Source organism: Podarcis filfolensis (assembly GCF_964270895.1).
Source record: "Podarcis filfolensis genome assembly, chromosome: 4".
Taxonomy (NCBI): Eukaryota; Metazoa; Chordata; class Lepidosauria; order Squamata; family Lacertidae; genus Podarcis; species Podarcis filfolensis.
Window position 1 is genome coordinate 64,413,429 of NC_139607.1, and position 21,779 is coordinate 64,435,207.

A 21,779-nucleotide genomic window follows, 5' to 3' on the forward strand; every position below is an offset into this window, starting at 1 on the left:
ATAACACTCTTCCATTTTCTTCTAGCCTTGAAGGTGGGGGTTTGGGAGGGGCCTCACAAGTGGAGTAGCCTAGGGCCTCTCTTCATCAAATCCGGCCCTAATTGGTATTTATAGGATACTTGCTGTTCGTTTAATTTTTTTTTATTAAAAAGAGCCTTGTTGATCTTTATTTATTTATTTATTATTTATTATTTATTAAAGGCATTTTCACCCTGCCTTCAGCCAAAAGGCTCTGAAAGTGGCTTACAGATCAATTACTCTAAAACAATAAAACAACACAGTTCCTGACCTCAAGAATATAATCTAAAATACATGACACAAAAGGAAAGCGAGATGGAGGGAGGAGGAAAAAACGAAACTCAAACACCGGTTCTCAAATACATGGTCGTTGTAACAACCAGCTCAACTGGGGTGAAAACTATTCACTGCTAGGAGACAAAGGCAGCCAGTCTCTCAGCAAAATCCATTTTTTTGTGTTTAGAAAAGTGGGGTGTTTCATTCTGTTTTGTTATTTGTATGTGTGGGTTTTTGTTTTCCATTGGTTTTGTAAAATTGTTGCGGTGGGGGGGGATTTTATATAATAAAATCGTATTTCAAAAATTTCCATTCTGGAAATAGTTTAATAATATTTTTTAACATATACGCACTCTTATGTGGAGGTAAACTCTGCTCAATGCACCGGAACTTACTTCTGAGAAAACGTGCATGGAAATAAAACACGCAGAGGATTGGGCTGCACGTGTTGGAATTGCAGAACGGGGCAGGCGCGCAGGACAACGCCAGTCTTCCCCGCCTGCTCCCGGGAGGCGGAAGAGGGAGCAAAGTGCGAATAATGATCATAATAAATCCCTTAGCTCAGATTTCCCCGCAGTTGAGCGCTCAGTTCGTGGGATGCGGGCGAGCGCAGACTACTAAGGGGAGGCGGCTCCGCTTAACATGCGCGGGGCGCGCTTTTCCTGTGGATAACAATAAGCCTTTTGGAGATGCCCCCCAAGCGCGCAGCCTGCTAGCTAGCCCCTGTCACCACGAAGGCTGCTGTCACCCGCTCGGGTCCCAAAGCGGCGAAGAGCGGGAAAAGGCGGCAGCGGCAGCACCCGAGTGGCTCCCTCCTCCCCGCACATCTAGCGGGCGCCTCTCAGCGAAGCGAGGGGAGGAGGCGCTCATGCGCACGGGCCGCGTAAAGGCTGCGAGGCAGAGGGAGGGGAGCCGCCGATGCCGCGCGTGCGCAGAGGGCGCCGCGAGTGGGGAGGGGGCCCCTGCCGAGGAGGCAAACGAGCAAGGGAGGGTTTATCGGGCGGCCGATTTTGATTAAAATATTCAAAATGGCGGACGGAGGAGCAGCGAGTCAAGATGAGAGTTCGGCGGCGGCGGTGGCGGCAGGTAATCATTACTGCATTTTACATATTCATATTCATACTCGCACACGCGGGCGCCCCCCCTCCGCCGCCCGCCTTCCCCGCTTAGCATAATTTATTAGTACTCAGGATTATTATAATTAACGGCACAGGAGGGAGCTTGGGGGTGGCCGCCGTGCGGGGGAAAAGCGAGAGGCGCACGGAGGGACACGCGGGCACCGGGGGACGGGGGGCAACGGGCAGGGTCCCCCACCACCACCACCCTCGCCCTGAGGAGCCCTGCTCGGGCAGCTAGGCCGGGCACCGCCGCCGCTACCACGAAGCCGCTTTACATATTCATATAGACTGTATAATAGGGGTAGCGGCGGAAAAGCGAGGCGGGGGGGGGCTTCGTCATAATGACCGGGGTGTGAAGGGAGGGGGGGTGTCGGCGGTTGGGAAGAAGGGACGGAGAGGCGGGCGCGCAGCACCTTCCCCCTCAGCCTCCTCACCGGTCCCCGGGTGCAACCGCACCCCCCGGCCCCTCTGGTGTCGCATTGGACGGGGAGGGAGGGGGCGGAGGAGGGAGAAGTCGTGCATTTATTCATTTTTATTTTCTTAGCGCCTCGGCTCCCGCCCTGCAGCGGCCCCCCCCTCCGCCCCTTTCCCAAGGCAGCCCTGTTTCCCCCAGAGGCCGAGGCCTGCGCGCCAAACAAGGGGTGTTTGGGGTTACTCTCGGGGTAGGGCTGCCTGGCCTAAGGGGAGGGAGAGGGGCGGCAGTTGGGGCTTGCTCCTTCCGTGTGTGTAAGAAAGAGAGAGAGAGTGCGCGTGCAAATTGGAGTGTGTGTCTGTGTGCCCCCTACAGGAAATCTATAAGGGGCGGCTTGTCTCCCCCCACCCGGAGGTGTCTGGGGCTGCCCTGACAAATCTTCGCCTGCCCTTCTGCCAGGTGGAGGGAGCCCTTGAATGGCTTGCACCGGATCATAGCGGCGGGGGTGGGGGGTGCGGCGGCGGCAGAGGAGAAGGGAGACGACACTTGACAATGCCTTGTCTCCCGTCCCCGTATTATTATTATTATTATTATTATTATTATTATTATGGGGTGGCCGGGTCAGGGTTCCGGGGTGGCCGGCTGGCCGCGAGCGGACTGTGGCTGCTTTCTAATTCTCCCTCCCTCCTCCTCCCCCCCCGCAACCCCGTCTCTGGTCTCCTTCTCTCTCATTTGAATAATGTCTAATTCGGGGAGGTTTATATTATTGAAATGGCCGCCCGGCTTTCCCCGCCTCTCATGTTTAGTAATTCAGGCCTTTAATAACAGCCACTCAGAGCCCAATGCCGTGTTTATATTTTACATTCGCCCCATGTGCTTTTGTGGTTCAATATGATTCTTCTTTCTCGCTCTCTGGCTTTTTTACATTTTCTTGGCAACGAGCAGGGCCTTGAGATCAAACCCAGGCTGTATGGAGGGGAGGGAGGAAAGCTAGGCCCGGACTCCTTTGGCAGGCGCTTAGGCCTCACTCTCTGCTGCTTGATTTATTTACTAATAACCAAAATGCCCCCTCTCAGCCCCGACAGCAAAAACAAAACCCTCCTGGGGCATGAGCAGCATCAGATCTGCTCACAGCTCCTCTCTCTTTCTCTCTCCCCCCCCCCTTCATGCCTCAAATATAAGGGGCTTATTTTTAATTTATAGCAACAACAGGACTTTCTAAGCTGCTCCTTATAGAGCAGTGGAGGTGGGGGGGGGGGCTTTCTTCTCCCTTTGTCCTGATTGACTTTTTCATGTAGAAAAGAACAGTTTCTCACTTACAGTTTGAGGGACTGAAAACTGCATCTCCCTGAAATTAGCAATTCAGTTACTTGTAATAAATATAGTATGTATTATCAAGCATTGATGAATAGGTGACAATCTAGACACTACAACCCACATTATAAATTATGTGCAGTAATCTGAGGTGTTATTAGAAATAACTTCCATTTTGATATTTAGGATCTGAATGATGTGGACAGAATATGTTTGGTATATAATTCTGTTTCTCCTTTTAAGCTAGTAGATGTGTATTAAAGCTAAAAATGATTATGAGTGGTGAAAAAAGAGTGATTGAAAAAGGAAGAATGTTCCTTATACTTCATGAAACTAGGAACACTTTTTTAGTTAAAACAAACATTTCAATTCGGCACAATGCCTAGTAAGTTACAGTAGCTCTCTCCCTAATTATTTTAAAGGTGGTATCTATTAATATAGTGCTAGCACACTTGACAGATTTATGTAGGCCTCATTAGTGACCATTCTCTTCAATCTGTGCAGAAAAATAACATGACAGCAGGATATTTTACAGTATCTATGTCTGATTAATATTGAACAGTCCTTGAAGCATGACTGTGAGCTACATATACAGGAACAGTTTGTATTTTTGTAAATTTCATTTTTTTATTTTTTTTATTTTAAAGTAATTGGTCTTCTGCCTTTTTCACCCTTACAAAGTTTTCCCTTTCATGGTGTTGGCCAGACAAAAATGTAATATGATTTTATGCCTTAGAAGCATATGTTTCTGCACCTATTTAAAAAGATGTGGTCCAGCTGATGATGTCACTAGCCAGAGGACAAGGTGCAGTTAATTTGATTTATTGACCTGGAGCTAGGTGTAGTGGTGAAGCCTTCTCATAGGGAAACCATTTATCTGAAGACAATTTCCTTTCTAGCTACAATTCAACCACTGCTGTGGCCATAGATATTTTATCCTGAATGATAAAAAAATATATATCGCATCTTATGAACAAAATTTTATTGCAGCTGACAATATAATAATTTTTAAAGGATGTTTTGCTAACTGCAAATTCTGGTGTGTAAGGGAAGAGTTGGAGTTTTATAAACCCAGGAGCCTACTAGCTTCTCAATTTTTGGACTAAAACTGATAATTCTGTCTTCCTTTACTTTGTCTTAGGTTTTTTTAATTACTATTAAGTAAGGCCCCTTACTATAATTTACCTGGAATGGGCTGTAGATCTAATATTGTCATTTTACTAGGATGTTTTCTCCAGCTGTGGCGCAAGTTTTGTTTCTCAGCAGCCATTGATTCTGATATCAGGTTAAATTGAAGTTCCATTATGCTGTTTGTATGTAGCTTGTGGGGAAAAAACATTTGGTCTCCCCCTCAATCCAGAGTGGCTCATGTATTATTCTGTTTTCTCTCATGGCCCTTAGGTTGCTTGAATGAAACTGAAATAGTGTTCTAAGCTGTTGTAATCACCTGTGGTTGTAATCACCTGTGGTCTTTAACTCAAGATTTATCAAAAGTTTTGTTGGCTCATGCTGCTGCTGCTTAGTAACTCTGGCATTAATAGGGCTCCTGGTAAGACTGGTGCTATTAATAGTAAAAGGTAAAGGGACCCCTGACTATTAGGTTCAGTTGTGACCGACTCTGGGGTTGCGGTGCTCATCTCGCTTTATTGGCCGAGGGAGCTGGCGTACAGCTTCCGGGTCATGTGGCCAGCATGACTAAGCCGCATCTGGCGAACCAGAGCAGCACACGGAAACGCCATTTACGTTCCTGCCGGAGCGGTACTTATTTATCTACTTGCACTTTGACGTGCTTTCGAACTGCTAGGTTGGCAGGAGCAGGGACCGAGCAACAGGAGCTCACCCCGTCGCGGAGATTCAAACCGCCGACCTTCTGATCGGCAAGTCCTGGGCTCTGAGGTTTAACCCACAGCGCCACCCGCGTCCCTGATATTAATAGTAGAAAGTGTTAATTGTGCATGGGCCGACTGGAAGAGAATCTTCCTGTGCACCTACTATGCAGTATCCATAGGCTAAACACTATTGCCTCAACTTTCTGGTTCTTGTGATAGTCTAAAATTTGCTTTTCTATATAACATCTGTTTGGGGTCTTATTTTTATTGTTAAGACTTTGAGTTTCTTTGGTCCGCTGGGAGAGAAGTCATATATGTTGGGTAAAAGTTGTAAAACAGTTTGCTTGTCATAATTGCAATGCAAAATCATAGGAGAACTCTGACCAATCTTTTAAAAAACTGGGGTGTAGTTGGGCCATGCTAGCTTTACCATGGTTCCACATTATATTATGTAATTGTCTGGGTAACAGTCCTTTCTCATTACACTTACATTATGCAGTCAAGCTAGCATGCTATGGTTTAATTCAAAATAACTATACTTTGCCATGCATAGCTTTGGCTATGGTGTTTTAAGCCAATATTGATATTTTCTGCAGCAATTTAAAAGGCACCAGAGGGCCCTTAACTTTGCTCTTTGTGCAGTTGAACCTGAATTCGGGGCATTTCTTAAAGTAAAACTTGTGAAGAGTTACAGAGGATGGAGTTGTCTGATTCAGCAGTGGCCTCCATTGCATCCTATTTTACTGCTGGGTGACTGTAGCCCATATCATGTAGTGCTTGTCTTTGCACAATGAAGGGGGGTATCTGGCTGTTCCTGGGTTTATTCTGGCTCTTTCATGCCAGGCAATCTTTGAGGCAGTCAGAAACATAGCAGGATAAGCAGAGGATCTCCCTCATCTCTCTCTATGCAACTGGCTCATACCAGAAACATACAGAGAGGTTTACTCCCACAGTCCATGTGCTGCTGAAATTGTAAGTAAGAGTTACTGCTGCTTCCTTTTGTGCATGCTGTTGTACACAAGTGATGCTTGAAGTCAGTGTGCTTGCCTCTATTTGAGATTTTCACCCAGTTTAGGAAGCCCTGCCACTCCAGCTTTTTTCAGTGTTACTTTGGACTCTTGAGACAAACAATAGCATTGGAGACCTGTGTTGACATTTTGCACTGTTATGGTAACTAAGGTTGTAATCCTAGATCCATTTATGTGAGAATAAGGCAGATTGAATTTAATTCAGAGTAAACATGTTGAAGATTACATTGTAAATCTCTATATTTATATTAGCAAGAGAGTTTTAATTACTTATACTTTAGGGAATCAGCTGAACAGTGAACTCTGAGTAGAATTGAAGTAAGGTGTTGGTGAGGGCAGATAGTTCTTAGGTTCAGTGTGTAGGAATGACAATTCGGGCCCAGTAAAAGATATAGCTGAGGTTGCAGTATTCTGGTCTGTACATCACATTGGAACATGTGATGTACAGTGGTACCTCGGGTTACATACGCTTCAGGTTATAGACTCCGCTAACCCAGAAATAGTGCTTCAGGTTCAGAACTTTGCTTCAGGATAAGAACAGAAATCGTGCTCCGGCGCCGTGGCAGCAGCAGGAGGCCCCATTAGCTAAAGTGGTGCTTCAGGTTAAGAACACTTTCATATTAAGAACGGACCTCCGGAACAAATTAAGTACTTAACCTGAGGTACCACTGTAGATATATAGGTACCGCTCCGGCAGGAAGGTACAACTGTACAAAGTATAAGGCAAAATTAGTGATCTTTGAATATTGGAGGTAATGGGGTTTATGGCAGACTTTAATTCTATCCTAGTTTGCACTTTAAATATCAGTGAACAAATGTTAGCATATGACTTCCCCTCCCCCAAATCACTGCGTTTGATTTAAGTCTTCTGTTTCCCCCTTTTACATGGACTGAAATATTGACAAGTTAGAGTCATCAGCTTCTCTTTACTACAACGCTTAATGCAAAGTTTCGTAACTTTAGGTAGCAGCAACAAAAACCATACAATGAATTAACAGTGAAATGTGGATAATATGTTTCTGCTCTTTTTCTAAAAAGAAGTTTGCTATTGGCCCACATCCCCAATGTTACCATTTTCATACAATGAGCAGTTAAATAGGCCATGGGATAAGGTAAAGGTGGTGTAAACTGCTATACAGTGGTACCTCGGGTTACATACGCTTCAGGTTACATATGCTTCAGGTTACAAACTCCGCTAACCCAGAAATAGTACCTCGGGTTAAGAACTTTGCTTCAGGATGAGAACAGAAATCTTGCTCCGGTGGCGCAGCAGCAGTGGGAGGCCCCATTAGCTAAAGTGGTGCTTCAGGTTAAGAACAGTTTCAGGTTAAGAACGGACCTCCAGAACGAATTAAGTACTTAACCTGAGGTACCACTGTATTTAAGAAGGAGCAAAAGCAAGTTATTAATTGCTTATTCACACAACTACATATTGGAGCAACTGCTGTACTTGCTGCCGCCTTACAGTAATTTTTCCTAAACAGCTGTGGGATTTTTTTTAAAGGCTGCAACCATAAGGACAGGAAACACATTTCAAAAATGCATCATTGTCCATCAACCCAGCTTCACTGTCCAAGTATTGCAACATGCCCTTTAGAAACTCTTGTCCAGCCCTTACTACCTTGCAAGTTACAGTGGTACCTCTAGTTACGAACTTAATTTGTTCTGGAGGTCCGTTCTTAACCTGAAACTGTTCTTAACTAGAGGCGTGCTTTCGCTAACGGGACCTCTTGCTGCTGCTGTGCTGCCGGCACATGATTTCCGTTCTCATCCTGGGGCAAAGTTCTCAACTCGGGGTAACTCTTCCAGGTTAGCAGAGTTTGTAACCTGAAGTGTTTGTAACCTGAAGCGTTTGTATTATGATGATTATTATTATTGTGAGTGAGCCCCTAAAAGTTACTAGCCTTAAAAAGAATTCTTCCATCCTTTTCTATGATTAAAAATCAGACTAGAGTTTTTGTTTGTTTGTTTTGCAGGTATACTAGAAACACAACTGGCAGGGAGAAGAGATAAGGAGCAATGTTTACCTGCTACAGCCTGTTTGTTGTTTGTGCCGGGTGCACAGAAAAGAGCTTTGCCTCCTGTGTGTCCATCATAGGAAGCTGGCAGTTGTGTCATGGGTCACTTCATTCCTCTGTGACCAGGACAGAAGCTGAGTGGACTGGCAAAGATAAAACAGAATGCACTGTTTCTCCTTTGCCATGCCGCTCAGCTTCTGTTCTGACTGCTGAAGAAGAGAAAGTATTTCCTCCACAGCCAGGATGAACACTGGGTAGGCTGGCAAAGGAGGGACAGAGTAATTTATCTTTCCTTTGACAACCAGCGTTAGAAACTAGATATATAAGTTAGGTGGCAGGGTTACAGCCGCCAAAATGGAATGTCTAGTTGCCATTTTGGGGCTAGATGGCTTGAAAGTCGTATTTTTCAGTACGACCTTTTGGTTCCTGAAAGTCGTTCTGATTGTGCAGGCAAAATATCATTGGTAGACTTCTAAAGGATGTGTTGTTAGTGTGTGAAAACTGGGAAGATCCAAGGATCCCTAGGCATGCACCTCCAGATGGTGTAGACGTTAGGCGCCATCATTGCACCCGGGCATCTTCACTTGGTCGCAAGTGGCCAATAGCCAGTTGCAAAATTCATCTGGCACATGGCAAATTTTGAACGCTGTTGACAACCTGCTGCTGTGGAGGAAGGGGCTTTCCTTCATGGGTAACATGGAAGCTGAGCGAAATGGTGAAGGAAGGATAGAGTATTCTGGTCATCATAAAACAGCCAATGGATGTGAAATTCCCAAGTGCCCATGGCAACCAACCGAATGCTTAAATACAAGGCTGTTTTGTTGTCTCATTAGATATTTCATTTAAGTCTTAAGATTAGAAAAAAAACCTTAAATACTACTTTAAATATAAAAGTTTCAGAAACAAGGAACCAAGTAAAAAGCATCATTATGTTCAATTCTACTTGCTAAAGCTTTTCACATTAGAGGTAATTTCAGAACAGTAAAACTGGGCAACCAGCAGCAGTTTGGAAGTTGCGGCATTTATTAAAATGATAATAGTTGTATAAAGTCAAATATGCAAGTTGCTTTGCCTCTGCTACTCGTAGCATCTTTCCTGATGTAGTTCTTTCTGCTTGATATTTCACCAACTCCTGCAGTAACACATACACATAAGAGAGGAAGAGACATGTTTCTTTGGAGTCAGTATCTCCAGATCACCCACAGAGGTGAGCACGCATATTTTCTTTCAACAGTTTGCTCTTTATTTTTTTAGAATATTGGAACAACTGTTAATGGTGTTGCGTTCTGGTTCCCCACACTCTGTTTTCAGTAGGTAGCACACACTGTATTTAATGTGAGATAGCCACAGGCTTTCCATCCCTGTTTTATACTGATGCTATCTATATGTTGTTGAGTTCCATTTCCCATCAACCCTAGATGGCATGGCAAATTGTCAGGGATGATGGGGGATGTAGGCCACCAACATATATAAAGCCACAATAACTCCACTCCTTGTACAGAAAGTGAGAGATGGGTTTATGTGATGAATGAGTACCTTGGCTAGAGATGAAGTTCATGCTTGATTGTGACAGCCAAGGGCTTCTCTATAGGAATGATGGTCCTTGGAAGGTTGACTTCTTTAACATAGATTTCTTTTATTAACTGACAAGCTTTGCTTACAACAAACTAAACTCTTGCTTTTTACAAACCATAAAGAAAAGGAAGACAGGAGCTCCAGTTTCTTTCATTGTCATAATATTTAATGGGAATTACAGAAAAATATATTCCCTTATCTTAGACCTCTCCCTGTATCACTCCCAAACTATTCCCTCAAAGGAACAATGCAAAGTTAAACAATTTTATTATTTATTTGTTAAATTTGTATATATAGCTTCATCTGAAGATCACAAGGCGGCTTACAGCAATAACAAACCAATAGCCCCTCACAAAGCAACACATTTAAAAAGCCATAGAATGTTAATCAGCCAAAGGGCTGGTTATAGAAAAACATTTTCGTCTGGCACCTGAAGATACGTAATGAAGGCGGCAGGCGAGCCTCCCCGGGAAGAGCATTCCACAAATGGGTAGCCACTGCAGAAAAGGCCCATTGTCATGTTGCCACTCTCCACAGACCTCTTGTGGCACACAAAGAAGGGCCTTAGATTATGCTTGCTGGGCCCTTATCAGTTCATATGAGGAGGTCCTTGAGTTATTAACATCCTGAACCATTTAAGGCTTCATAGGTCAAACCAGCACTTGCAATTTTTAGAGTGGGAAGGTAGAAGGCAAGGAAATTGGGGTGTGTGTGTAGTGTTCAGAGCAAAATAATTCTCCTTAGAATGATGGTAGTATCCAAAGAGGAGTAGCAGTGGAATGATAATATGAAGAAAAATAAGATTGCAGTCCCTAGGGTAAATGAAAATGCCTAAAATGAAAATGAAAAATCAGTATAATGTACATTGTTGAAATGACATCAGAATGATGTCCAGAATACAATGACAGCATGATCTAAGTGCAGAAGATAAAATAACAAAGTAGAGAGTGGAATGACAGTCTCCCACAGAAGACTGACAGTGTCCAGTATGAAATAGTATGGGATTATCCCATGGGTATTTCATGAAGAGTACAGTGACAACCAGCTTATTGCTCTTCCACCCATCTCACTTGAACTTCACTGTGGGGACAGGTACTTCCCTCTGCAGACTTCTTTTCTATGACAGTTCTAATATTCAATTCTCATGTCTTTCTCCTTTAACTGTTTTTTCAATCTTCTGCTGTTCAACTACCTTTCCCTGTAGCAGGGATGGGGGGCGGGGCAGGGGGTTGCTCCACCGAGGAAGATGTCTCCTACAACATCTTTCCCAGTATTTTATTTTATTTTTAGTTTGTTTATAAGATTTACATCCCACCCCTCATCACATGTGATCTTGGAGCAAGTCACAAGACACAGTACACAAAGAAAGCCAAATAGAATACACTTTAAAATGCATCAGTCCTCCATCTATTAAATATATCAATCTGACTAGTTGGTTAACTAGTGCACTTGCAGAAACTTGGGCACATAAAGGCTCTGCCAAACAGTCTGGTGGAAGAGGAGAGTCTTAGCTGGGGCTGAAAAAGACTCAAGGTTGGTGCCAGTCAAAGCCTGGAGACGAGAGTGCTCCATAGCTGGGGTACTGTTGCTGAGACAAACCCCCCTAGTGAGCCTCAGGCCTCCTGATCTTTTCCAACAACACTAAAACGAACAAGGGTCTGAGATGTATTTTGTTTTTATTAAATAATAAAACTTAATTTTAGAAATATATCAGATGACATTGTAACATAAAAGCTAAAGGTAAAGAACCCCAACAGTTAAGTCCAGTCGCAGACGACTCTGGGGTTGCGGTGCGCATCTCGCTTTACAGGCCGAGGGAGCTGGTGTTTGTCTGCAGACAGTTTTTCCAGGTCATGTGGCCAGCATGACTAAGCTGCTTCTGGCGCAACGGAACACCGAAACCAGAGCAGCGCACAGAAATGCCAATTTCCTTCCTGCCAGAGTGGTACCTATTTATCCACTTGCACTGTTTGGGTGTGCTTTCGTACTGCTAGGTTGGCAGGAGCTGGGACTGAGCAACAGGAGCTCACCCCGTCGCAGGAATTCAAACTGCCGACCTTCTGACCGGCAATCCCAAGAGGCTCAGTGGTTTAGAGCACAGCGCCACCCCCGTCCCTAACATAAGAGGGTACAATTTTAACTATTCTCACGAATGTGTGAGTTATTTCAGGCTCAAATAGACCTTAAACCTGTACAGTTTTATTTTTTGTAAAAAAAATACTTCAAAATCAATTTATTTTATAACCGCAAAAAAACCCTTATTTTTAAAACATAACAAGTACATGGTTAGCCCATTCTACAAAACAAGTGTGATACATGTGTTAGTTGTGGTTTGCGCGCTATGGCTTATTGAATCTACTGGGAATAAAATGACAAAAATTCACTTTGAATGGTCAGTGACCCTTTTCTGTGTCAATACCATTTTTATACCTTATTTTGAAAGAGACCACAATTAACTTAATTTTGATACCAAAATAAGCCCAATTGGTTGAAAAATAAGCGAAACAGGAGGTTTTTTCCCCTAAACTGATGCAGAAATTGCATTAGCCCAAATTGCACGAATAGCCACATGAAAATTGGATTTAAAATTTTTTTTTTCCTGTGCCCAATTTTGGACCAAAAAATCTTAAAAAATAAATTTGAGGTTATCTCATAGGTATCTACACATAATTTTTTAAAAAGAAAATATGAGTCGTGAGAGCACATGGCACCAGGTGATGTGGCATGGAATGACCCTCTGGAACTGCTTATATTTCCATAACTGGGAACATAAATCCCTGTTTCAGAAACTCTTTAAACTGATTTTTTCATGTACTATCATGAAGACTCAAGATTAGTTACCTAGTCAAATTCTCAAGCACCCTAGGAGATAATAGCCAGAGAGATGGCAGCTTGCCCAGGAATTTTGATTTCCCATGTTCAAATGAGATTTCTGATTCACTGCCCTATGCTAGTTCAGTGAATTGAGTAAATGAATAATATGGTGCTAGGAATATGAATGTGATTTCTAAAACTAGTCCTTGCTTAGCTATTTGATTGTAGATAATTGAAATAATTGTTCAGTGACTGCTTTGTAGATAATTTTATAGATTGTTTTGTAGATTTTTTGTAGTTAATTTTCAAGTTAACTTTGCATTACAGCAAAAAGTGAATATTCTTCCCCACCCCAAATCCCCAATAATTTTTTAAAGAAACTGATTTCTTATTTGCCAGTCCACCTAAGAAGATATGTACCTATGGGACCGCCTCTCCTGGTATGCCCCACGGAGGACCTTAAGGTCCATATATAGCAACACCCTAGAGATCCCGGGCCCTAAGGAAGTTAGATTAGCCTCAACCAGAGCCCAGGACCTTCTCATCACTGGCTCTGGCCTGGTGGAATGCTCTGTTTCATGAGACCAGGGCCCTGCGGGATCTGATTTCCTTCCACAGGGCCTGTAAGACAGAGTTGTTCCACCTGGCCTTTGGCTTAGAATCAGTTTGATTCCCTCCCCCTCTTTCTTTTTCCTTTCTCCTATGAACAGACTGCATCCTAATGTTTTAATGTTGTATCTTAATCTTTTAAATTGTTTTTTAATCAACTTGTTTTTATTATTGGTTGTTAGGCGCCCTGAGCCCAGTCTTGGCTGAGGAGGGCGGGGTATAAATAATAATAATAATAATAATAATAATAATAATAATAATTATTATTATTATTATTATTATTATTATTATTATTATTATGTGTGTTTTCTGGATGCATATATCTTGCTGGATGAACAAATATAGGTATCAAGTGGATGTACATCTAATGTACATTTTATTTAAACAGCATTTAAATGCGAATGCTGTCTATCTGTATTTTTTTTTTATAGGACCTGTGGCTATTCATCCCTACCAACATCATAGTTCAAGTAGTTGCATTAAATATTCAGACTGAAAATGGGTCAAGATCACAAACATAGGGTGGGGTTCAAGGAAATGTACAGTTAGTCCTATGCAGCCAAGGGGGCTTTTGTTTCTTAAACACAGCAAACTCAGAATCCTCAAAAACAGTTTGTGATACAGCATTGGGAGAGGGGGAGAGTCTGGTGTTGAATGATAAAGAAGTAAAAAAATTCCACTGGGCATCTTCAAGTTTTTGAGTATGTATGTCTAAAATAGTTCTTTGGATTTTGGCACCCTTCTGTGGAAGGTTTTCACTAGACCAAATTAGCTTCTGTGTAATTTGTATAAGGAAAATTACATGGTTTACATCTACCTACAGCTCTTGGTATTTTAATATGAAAATAGATCCTCTGGTTTGGTAAATCAAATCATTGACTTTAATTTCTTTAACCTTCAGGTATAATAAATACATTTTCACCTTGGCCGTTTAGTACATTGTATGGTAGCATTCCGCTTTTCTTCTTTCTATCACTGTCACATATTATGTGCGAGAACTACATGGAAACCATTTTGGCTGTTGGAGCTACAATTGTATGGAACTAATGGTTAATAACAATCTTACAGTAATAATTAATAGAAAATAGTAATACAAATCAACATTATTTTAAAGTAAAAATTGGTAAAATAATTGGTTTCTTGATCTGTGTGGCAATAGAAAAAGTGTGAATTTTGCTGGAATGCTGGAATTTTATTGATGCAGATTAGTGGGAATGTAGCCATGTATATATTGCTGTATTCTACTCACCATAGCAAAGGTTTAGGATCAGAGTTTTCCTTCTTTTAGATGGGCTACCTTCCCAGGTGGACAAACCCCATCTGCACCTCACTTCCCTCTATAGCACATGTGGAAACTGCCTTCTTGACTGTTGTATTCACTATGATCTTGTCCATTCAATCCACTGGAGCCTGTCTTCACATGCAGGGGAAGTCCCTAACTCACCAAGGCTTTGAGACCCATTGGTTACATTTACCTGGTTTAGCTGGCCAGTTGAAGCTATTTTCCAGGCTATGGCTGCTGTCACATGCTTGCAGCTTCCAGGAGCCACAGGTGAGAGCTGAGTGGGGATGAAAGGTGGACAAACTATCTCAGAAGGAGCACTATGTGTCTCCCACCAGAGGTACTACACCTCACCTAACACTCCATACACCCTGATATTAAACCTCTGCTGCCTTGTAGAGATATCTTCGGCAGAAGAAAAGACTAATGAGTAAACCCTACACAAATCTGGAGTGAGGTCCCTAAGATAGTTGGATAGTGCCTCGTATGCCTCTTTCGGCAACTCCTGCAGCCAAGCTGGTGCCAAACATATTGCTCTGCTTTCCTTTGGACCATATCAGCGAAGCCGAAAGGGAGTCCAGAATTGTCATACACACTGCCCAGGAAATCACTTCGGTGCTACTAACACAGCAGTTTGATTTCACTTCTGGAGGCGCACTCCATTGTCTCTCAAGACAGACGGATGCTAACAACAATATTCACCATAGTGAACTATGGCATAAGGATTTTAGAGTATGTTGAGGCAAGGGAGAGCAGACTTAGAAGACCTACTTTACAAAAGTAAACTTAATACATACTTCTTTTCACCAGATATATCTAGTAGAAGTTGTCCTACCTTAGGCTCTAAATCTAGGCAATTTAAATTGTTTTTCTATTCAGAGAAGAGATGCCAACTACTTTCATGAAACTGTGAACATTAGTTTAGCTAATACAATTTTATTCTTTTTAAAAAAGAAAGTACTTGACCGTTTGAGTCTTAGAGACCATACAACCAACATTCCTATTTATTATGCTTCCTTTAATTGCAATGTGTCAATTTTTCCAAAAAGTGATTTATTTAGTTAATTTTGTATTAAATGGAACACTTTTGACAGAAAACTTTTTAGGGGAATTTCTTGTTAAAATGGTGGAAACAACTTTCAGATTACATGGAACTCTGTTGTGAGCTTCACAGGACTCACAATTTACAACAGATAAAAATAGTTTGCGGTTGAAAAGAAGAAACATGGCTAGTGCCCAGATCTCAAAGGGTTTTTTCAGCAACTAAATCTCAAATTACTCTCTCCTGTCTCTCATTGGAAACCACTTTTTGAAACAGGGCATTTTCCAAAGTAGATTGGGATATAGTATGGGTTGGATGTTCAAAGAAAAAACAAAGGCCCTTAAGATGCTAATTTAAAAATGAGAACATACAATTAACAGGCTAGTTCTTTAGATCCCCTCTATCACATAGTAGCAAAACCAAATATAAATTTAGAAAGTTCATGGTAAAGAGTCAATGGAGGCCAGGTTCGGTGATCATAGTGTGTGATATCCTGCCCTCTCAGAACAAAGTTTTATTTTTCAGAGTTGTACAGGACTTTGTGGTTTTTTTCCACAGCTGAATTTCCTATAACAAAAGAAGGCAGCAATGTAGAATTTTTTCTAAAAGATCTCATTACACAAATGTTTGAGGAGAAAATGCACAATCAACAGAATTATGTGATGTATCTGTTCCTGCACTGTACAATTTTAGTCTGCAGGTTGGGGAATCAAATGTTTAATAGTTTCCCCTCTTTACAAGAAAGGAAGCTATCTGCTTGTGTGAATCTAGTATGTCATAGAGAAGGCTTCTAGATTAGCCATATTCCTGATCCCATGTTGTTGAGCTGTGGTAGTTTTTGGCCCAGTTTTCATGTTACATTGAACCATAGTTCCTATTAAACACACCAGGTTAGTGTTGGGAAATATTCAAATGTTGGATTCTTCTACCTGCAGTACAGATACAGATATATTATTAAAGCTGCTGATTGTCTATAGAAGCCTTAAAGAGAGTGGTGGGCTACATATATCTGTAGTAAGATTAGTAATAGTCATGGTTTTGGACATCTACAGAGCTTTAAAAATACACTTCATTGGAAAGGCGGTTTTGCTTCCTTCACTGCTAAAGAATTGCACTCTTCAATACCAGGAGCTTTATTGAAACACTATAAATGCTTGCCTTTTTTGTATGCTGAATTGTATATAATGAATGTGCATTATGTTATGTGCGTTGAAGCAGTACAGTAGATACACTGAATATTCTGAAAAGGCTTTTACAAGACCTTAAAGTAGCAAATATACATGAAAATGTGTCCTATGGATCAGTAGTTGAATGAAGCGGGTGGGCAGGAAGTGTTAGCCGAGTGCTTGGATCAATGTAGGGAGGAAGAAAAACTGTGTCCAAAGGACCTCTAATGGAGCCTTGGGCTAATTTGACAATACTTAGCTTACTAGCTTAGAGCCATTTCTTGATTAAAATAGGAAGTGTGCCCCCACCCCCACCCTGTTCTCACTATGTGTTGAAATTACCTACAATAAGAAGTTCAGGAAAGTTCACTCTACCTTCACGACTGTTGCAGAATAATGGCTGACAGATGCATAGAATTTCCAGTTTATTCTGAGCTATCAGTGCCAACCCATGTTGGATAGACTTAGCACATGCTAAATAGGTGTGGCACAGTTCTCCATCATGCACACACACTATTTAGGTGTCCTTAGAATACCTACCAGAACCATCTAAGCAAACGCAAGGTGAAAGCCTCAAAGTCTCAAGTAGGTGATCTCATTCTAAATTAAAGGATAATTTGATGTTTTGTTTACCTCTCATCTTTTATCCAATGACAGCATTGAAAAGATGAGGTCACCTACTTTCATTCTAAAACATAAGATGGAAAGCCAGAAGGAGAAATACAATTTTCCTAGTTGTAAACACTTAACTTTCCCTGTGCATTTGGGGGTCATAACTAATCCCAAATAGTTATGAAAATATTAAAATGTTTTCTCCTAATTGGTGTACTTCACTTTCCATATAAGGAGGGTCATTAGATCTGTAGTGTTCCAACTTCCTCTGCCTAAACCCCCCCCCCCCAATACATTTCAGTAAAATGGGTTTGGAATTGGATGCTAAAGATTATTTTAAAGAACCAGGTATTTACTTGCCTCTTTAGAGAAGGCATTCCACAAGGTTGATGCCACAACCAGAACGTCCCTGCTTGCTGTAAATGCCTGTCATACTTAAATCAATGAGGGAATCTGGCACCTCAGGTGTTGGATGAAGCAGCTAATGAACAACATAGGAAGCAGTTAGCCCTTAAGTTACTTAGAGCCCAAGCACCCTAGGATTTTAAAGGAACAGAACTTGAACATTCAGTTGGTCCTGAAAATGAATAGGTCAACAGTGGAGATTGAAACAAAAAAAATTTTTTTCTTCCAGTAGCACCTTAAAGACCAACTAAGTTAGTTCTTGGTATGAGCTTTCGTGTGCATGCACACGAAAGCTCATACCAAGAACTAACTTAGTTGGTCTTTAAGGTGCTACTGGAAGAAAAAAAATTTTTTTGTTTTGACTATGGCAGACCAACACGGCTACCTATCTGTAAGTGGAGATTGAGAATCAGTAGAGTGATGCATCCTGACCAGTGTTACAAACTCAAATATATAAGCTAGGTGCCAAATGGCTCCTTAAACCAAAGTTGTAGTCACCAAAACGGAATGTCTAGCTATACTTTTGGGGTATGACGGCTTATTTTTCAAATGATGGACTGACTGAGATTGAATGTTAGTTGAAAATCAGGCTAGTTCAGATGACAACCTTGTGAGGTTAAGAAATTTAAGAATTTAAAGAAGAAAAGTCACTTTATCCTACCTATTTTTCTTAATGGTGACACGGACCATTAATAAGTAAGAATATTGACAACTGTGAGCAGGACAGTGGGGTTTGGTAAGTGGAGGCAAGCTACAACAGTTAAGATCACTGCTCCTGCACAGGAAAAGCATTTTGGTTCCTGAAATTTCATTCTGATTGTGCAGATAAAATATAACTGATAGAATTCTACAGGATGTGCTATTAGTGTGTGAAAAGAGTCGAGATCCAATGATCCCCAGGCATGCGTCTTCAGATGGTGATGTCATGCGCCATCCTAGCACCCCCAGCATCTTCCCTTTGTCACGAGTGGCCAGTGGTCAGGCGCAAAATGCGCCTGGTGCCTAGCTAATTTCGAACACTGATTCTCACAGTCCAGTTCCATCCAGCTGGCTTGGTGGTAGTATTTTGCATCAAATGAAGGTTTTGGACATTTTTAGGGCAGGCAGTCCATATAGTCTTGTATTCATAGTACAGTGGCACCTCTGAATGCGAACGGGATCCGTTCCTAAGCCCCTGTTACATATCCTGAAGCGAATGCAACCCACGTGCGTGGGTCGCGATTCGCTGCATGCACGTGACGTCATTTTGAGCGTCTGCGCAAGCGGCGAAACCCGGAAGTAACACCTTCTGTTACTTCCGGGTCGTCACGGAGCGCAGCCCGAAAACACGCAACCCGAAACTACTTCAACCCGAGGTATGACTGTAATACTGAGGGGGAAATTCTGTCAGCACAATGGTTTATCCTTGTGCAATTGAATGTTCTCCCATTTTACTCCTCCCCCATGCATTCCTAATAGCTAAAAGAGTTTTGCTTGCCCAATTATTTAGTTGCATACTACCAAAAGAGTGCATTAAAGTAATCTAGTTTTATGGTTACTAATGGGTTAATGCATATGGCCAGATTTGTCTTCTATAGGAAAGGACACAGCTTGCATATTAGTCAGCACCCAAAAGCAGAGTATGATCAGGAAGAACCTTTGAGTTGAAAGTTTGAGTCTTCAGGGGAAATACAATTTAATCTAAGGCAAGGTATGCCACCATTCCCACATCACCAACGTTCTAATGGTACTTTGTAACTTGGATTAAGCTTCAACTTGTTCACCTGCAAAAACAGTTCAGTATTGCGGCTGAGATAGTTGAATACTGGAAAGACCTGTAGTAGCTGCTTTTCTAGGTGAATAGGACCAGGGGTAATAAATACCTTTGTTATTGATAGAAAGTGATACATCTCCAGTCAGCAACAATTTCTTGTTGAACCTTTATTAGTAATACAGTCATACCTCTGGTTACAGACGCTTTAGGTTGCGTATTTTCGGGTTGCGCACCAGAACGGGTTACTTCCGGGTTTTGGCACTTGTGCATGCACAGAAGCACTAAATCACGCTTTGCGCGTGCACAGAGGCGCTGACTCACACGTGCACAGATCTGCGCACGGATCACGTTCGCAACCCGAGTGTCCACTGTATCCATTCTGTTTGTTTAATTGCATGCTCTGTTCTAGTTCCCTTGTAAAGGTTTCAAAATGTTGCTTAAATTTTTGATGTAATATACTTTTGGGCATGGGGCAAAATAAAAGGAAAAACACTCAACGTAACTATTTGATGTTGGATGTGTTTACTTAATGTGGTTGTACTTCTAAGCATGGTACTATGGTGTATTTCGTGATTTATTCTTCCCCAATGCACTTTAGCATAATTCTGTAACTGCATAAATTATATATTGGGATACTCAGAAAGACTGGTCTCATGAATGACATCTTTGGTTGCTTAAGTGATACTTTTTTTTGTTTCTATATTCAATATGTGTAATTAAAAATAAAGAAAAACTTCACCATAGTCCAGCCTTTCTTAACCTTGGGTTCCTAGATGTTGTTGGGACTACAACTGCCAGCATTCCTGACTACTGGTCATGCTGACTAGGAATGATGGGAGTTGTAGTCCAACATCATCATTCTAGGAACCCAAGGTTGAGAGAGGCTTCCATAGTCAAATATTTTAACTTACGGTATATTTAGAGTGGTATTATTTTTTTGTCCTCCAGGTGGCACTACATTTTTTCTTTATTTCCTAGTGACTGAAGTGAGAATTTTCTGAAGTGAGATTATTTAAATATAGTATTCCTAAAATTCATGTATTGCAAGGCAGTATTTGAAACCAGCTACTTTCCTAGCAATGTTAAAATGTGTAGACATTTTCAGGTTGATCTAAGAATAAAAATGAACCCTAAAGGAGCTGTAGGTGGTAAACAGACAATTTAAAAATAAAAGCAAAGCAAAAACATTCTAAAAACAATTACAATAAAAAACACCTAAAAGCAGTTACAGTTTGAAAATGTATGTGAAAAGAACCCAAGAAGAATAAACTTCCTAAGATTGTTTATAATACTGGGTTTCATTTCTGTCTGCTGTCTTATCTAATGTGAATCAGAACAATTCATGCAACCTCAGTGTAGGATCAAGTGCGTTTTGATCCTATTTTGGCATCATGACGGGCTAGCAGTGCGTGGAGCAGAACTGAGTTTTCAAAGCAAAATTCTCTGTTCTTTTATCTTTTGTCTTCCAGTTCTTTTTTTCCAGTCTACCAAGGTCCAGTAGTTCAAACTATGGGAAAAAGAGACCTTTTTATGAACAAATTCTCTCTGACCCCCAGTTAGGCTGCTGTACTAGTTTTTCTTCTGAATCTGCCCAAATATCTTCATGCATGGTTTCTGTTGCTGTCTTTGGTTTGTACAACAGATTGCAGTGTTTTCTTTGTATCTCTCTATTGTAGTTCCTTCTTCAAAACTGTTAAAACCAATATTCCTCATCTTGATGAAAATTGCAGTTACTGTATAGTACTGAATATTCCTTTGATAGGCTGGTTACTTTTTAAAATAAAAAATGTTACCTTCATAGTTGTGAGGAATGGCTAATAAAAAATACAGCTGGAATTGAACATGATGCCTCAAGACCAGTTTACCATAAGGTGATACCATCATAATATATTGGCTGGGGTGGGGGGTAGCAGGCGAATACTGAATTCTTTGCAGTTTAAACATGGTTGGGTTTATCCATGTTTCCCATTCCAGCTCTAAAAATGCCTATATACATTGTAGAAAGTTTTAGGGTTTTAGTGAATATATTTCTTATTCCAGATATAGCCAGTGCTATTTTTCTAGAAAAAGAGGTGCCGGAACTCGCTTATGAACACCTCCCTCATTCTCTTAGAATGGCAATGGCACCCACCTGAGAGGTGCCAGAACTCAGTTCTGGCTGGAAAAAAATCCCTGGATATAGCAATTATTTCATCTGGTTCGTGTATTTTTGTGTCATGTCAGAAAATATAACCTCAAAAGCCCTTATAAGCAGCAGTATGGGGGAAATCCAAAGCCCTGAAGCATGTTTCTCTTTTTTCTGTAACTGCTGAGAAGTGTGCCATATCTATGGTGCCTAAATGTGGGTGGCCTGATTTGCATACTATGCAAATAGGATGATCTAATTATGCAGGAGAATTTCTACATTAGCATACTTAATCTGTTTAATTTTCAACAGCTGCCTTATCATTGGAAATTAAGGAAAGTACAAGGTAATGTTTCTTACCTGTTCTTCAGTCTGCCAAGGCC

General features: G+C 41.4%; 1 protein-coding gene and 1 long non-coding RNA gene across 5 annotated transcripts in view; both read left to right on the plus strand.

The window, feature by feature from the left end:
- Positions 1-886: 886 nt before the first annotated feature.
- Positions 887-21,779, plus strand: part of POU2F1 (POU class 2 homeobox 1) — a 97,755-nt gene continuing 76,862 nt past the window's right edge. For 2 of the 4 annotated variants that reach the window (XM_083611545.1, XM_083611551.1), the window contains exon 1: positions 1,227-1,380. In XM_083611545.1, the coding sequence (XP_083467671.1) occupies positions 1,323-1,380 (58 nt within the window). In that variant the 5' untranslated portion in view covers positions 1,227-1,322. Of the gene's footprint in view, positions 1,381-21,779 lie in introns of all 4 variants that reach the window. The other 2 variants (XM_083611543.1, XM_083611550.1) reach the window with 2 other exon arrangements.
- LOC310761676 lies at positions 7,377-20,456 on the plus strand. Its single transcript, XR_014547660.1, has 4 exons — positions 7,377-12,244; positions 12,375-13,533; positions 13,576-17,711; positions 17,915-20,456. It is a non-coding gene; the product is annotated as an uncharacterized lncRNA (long non-coding RNA).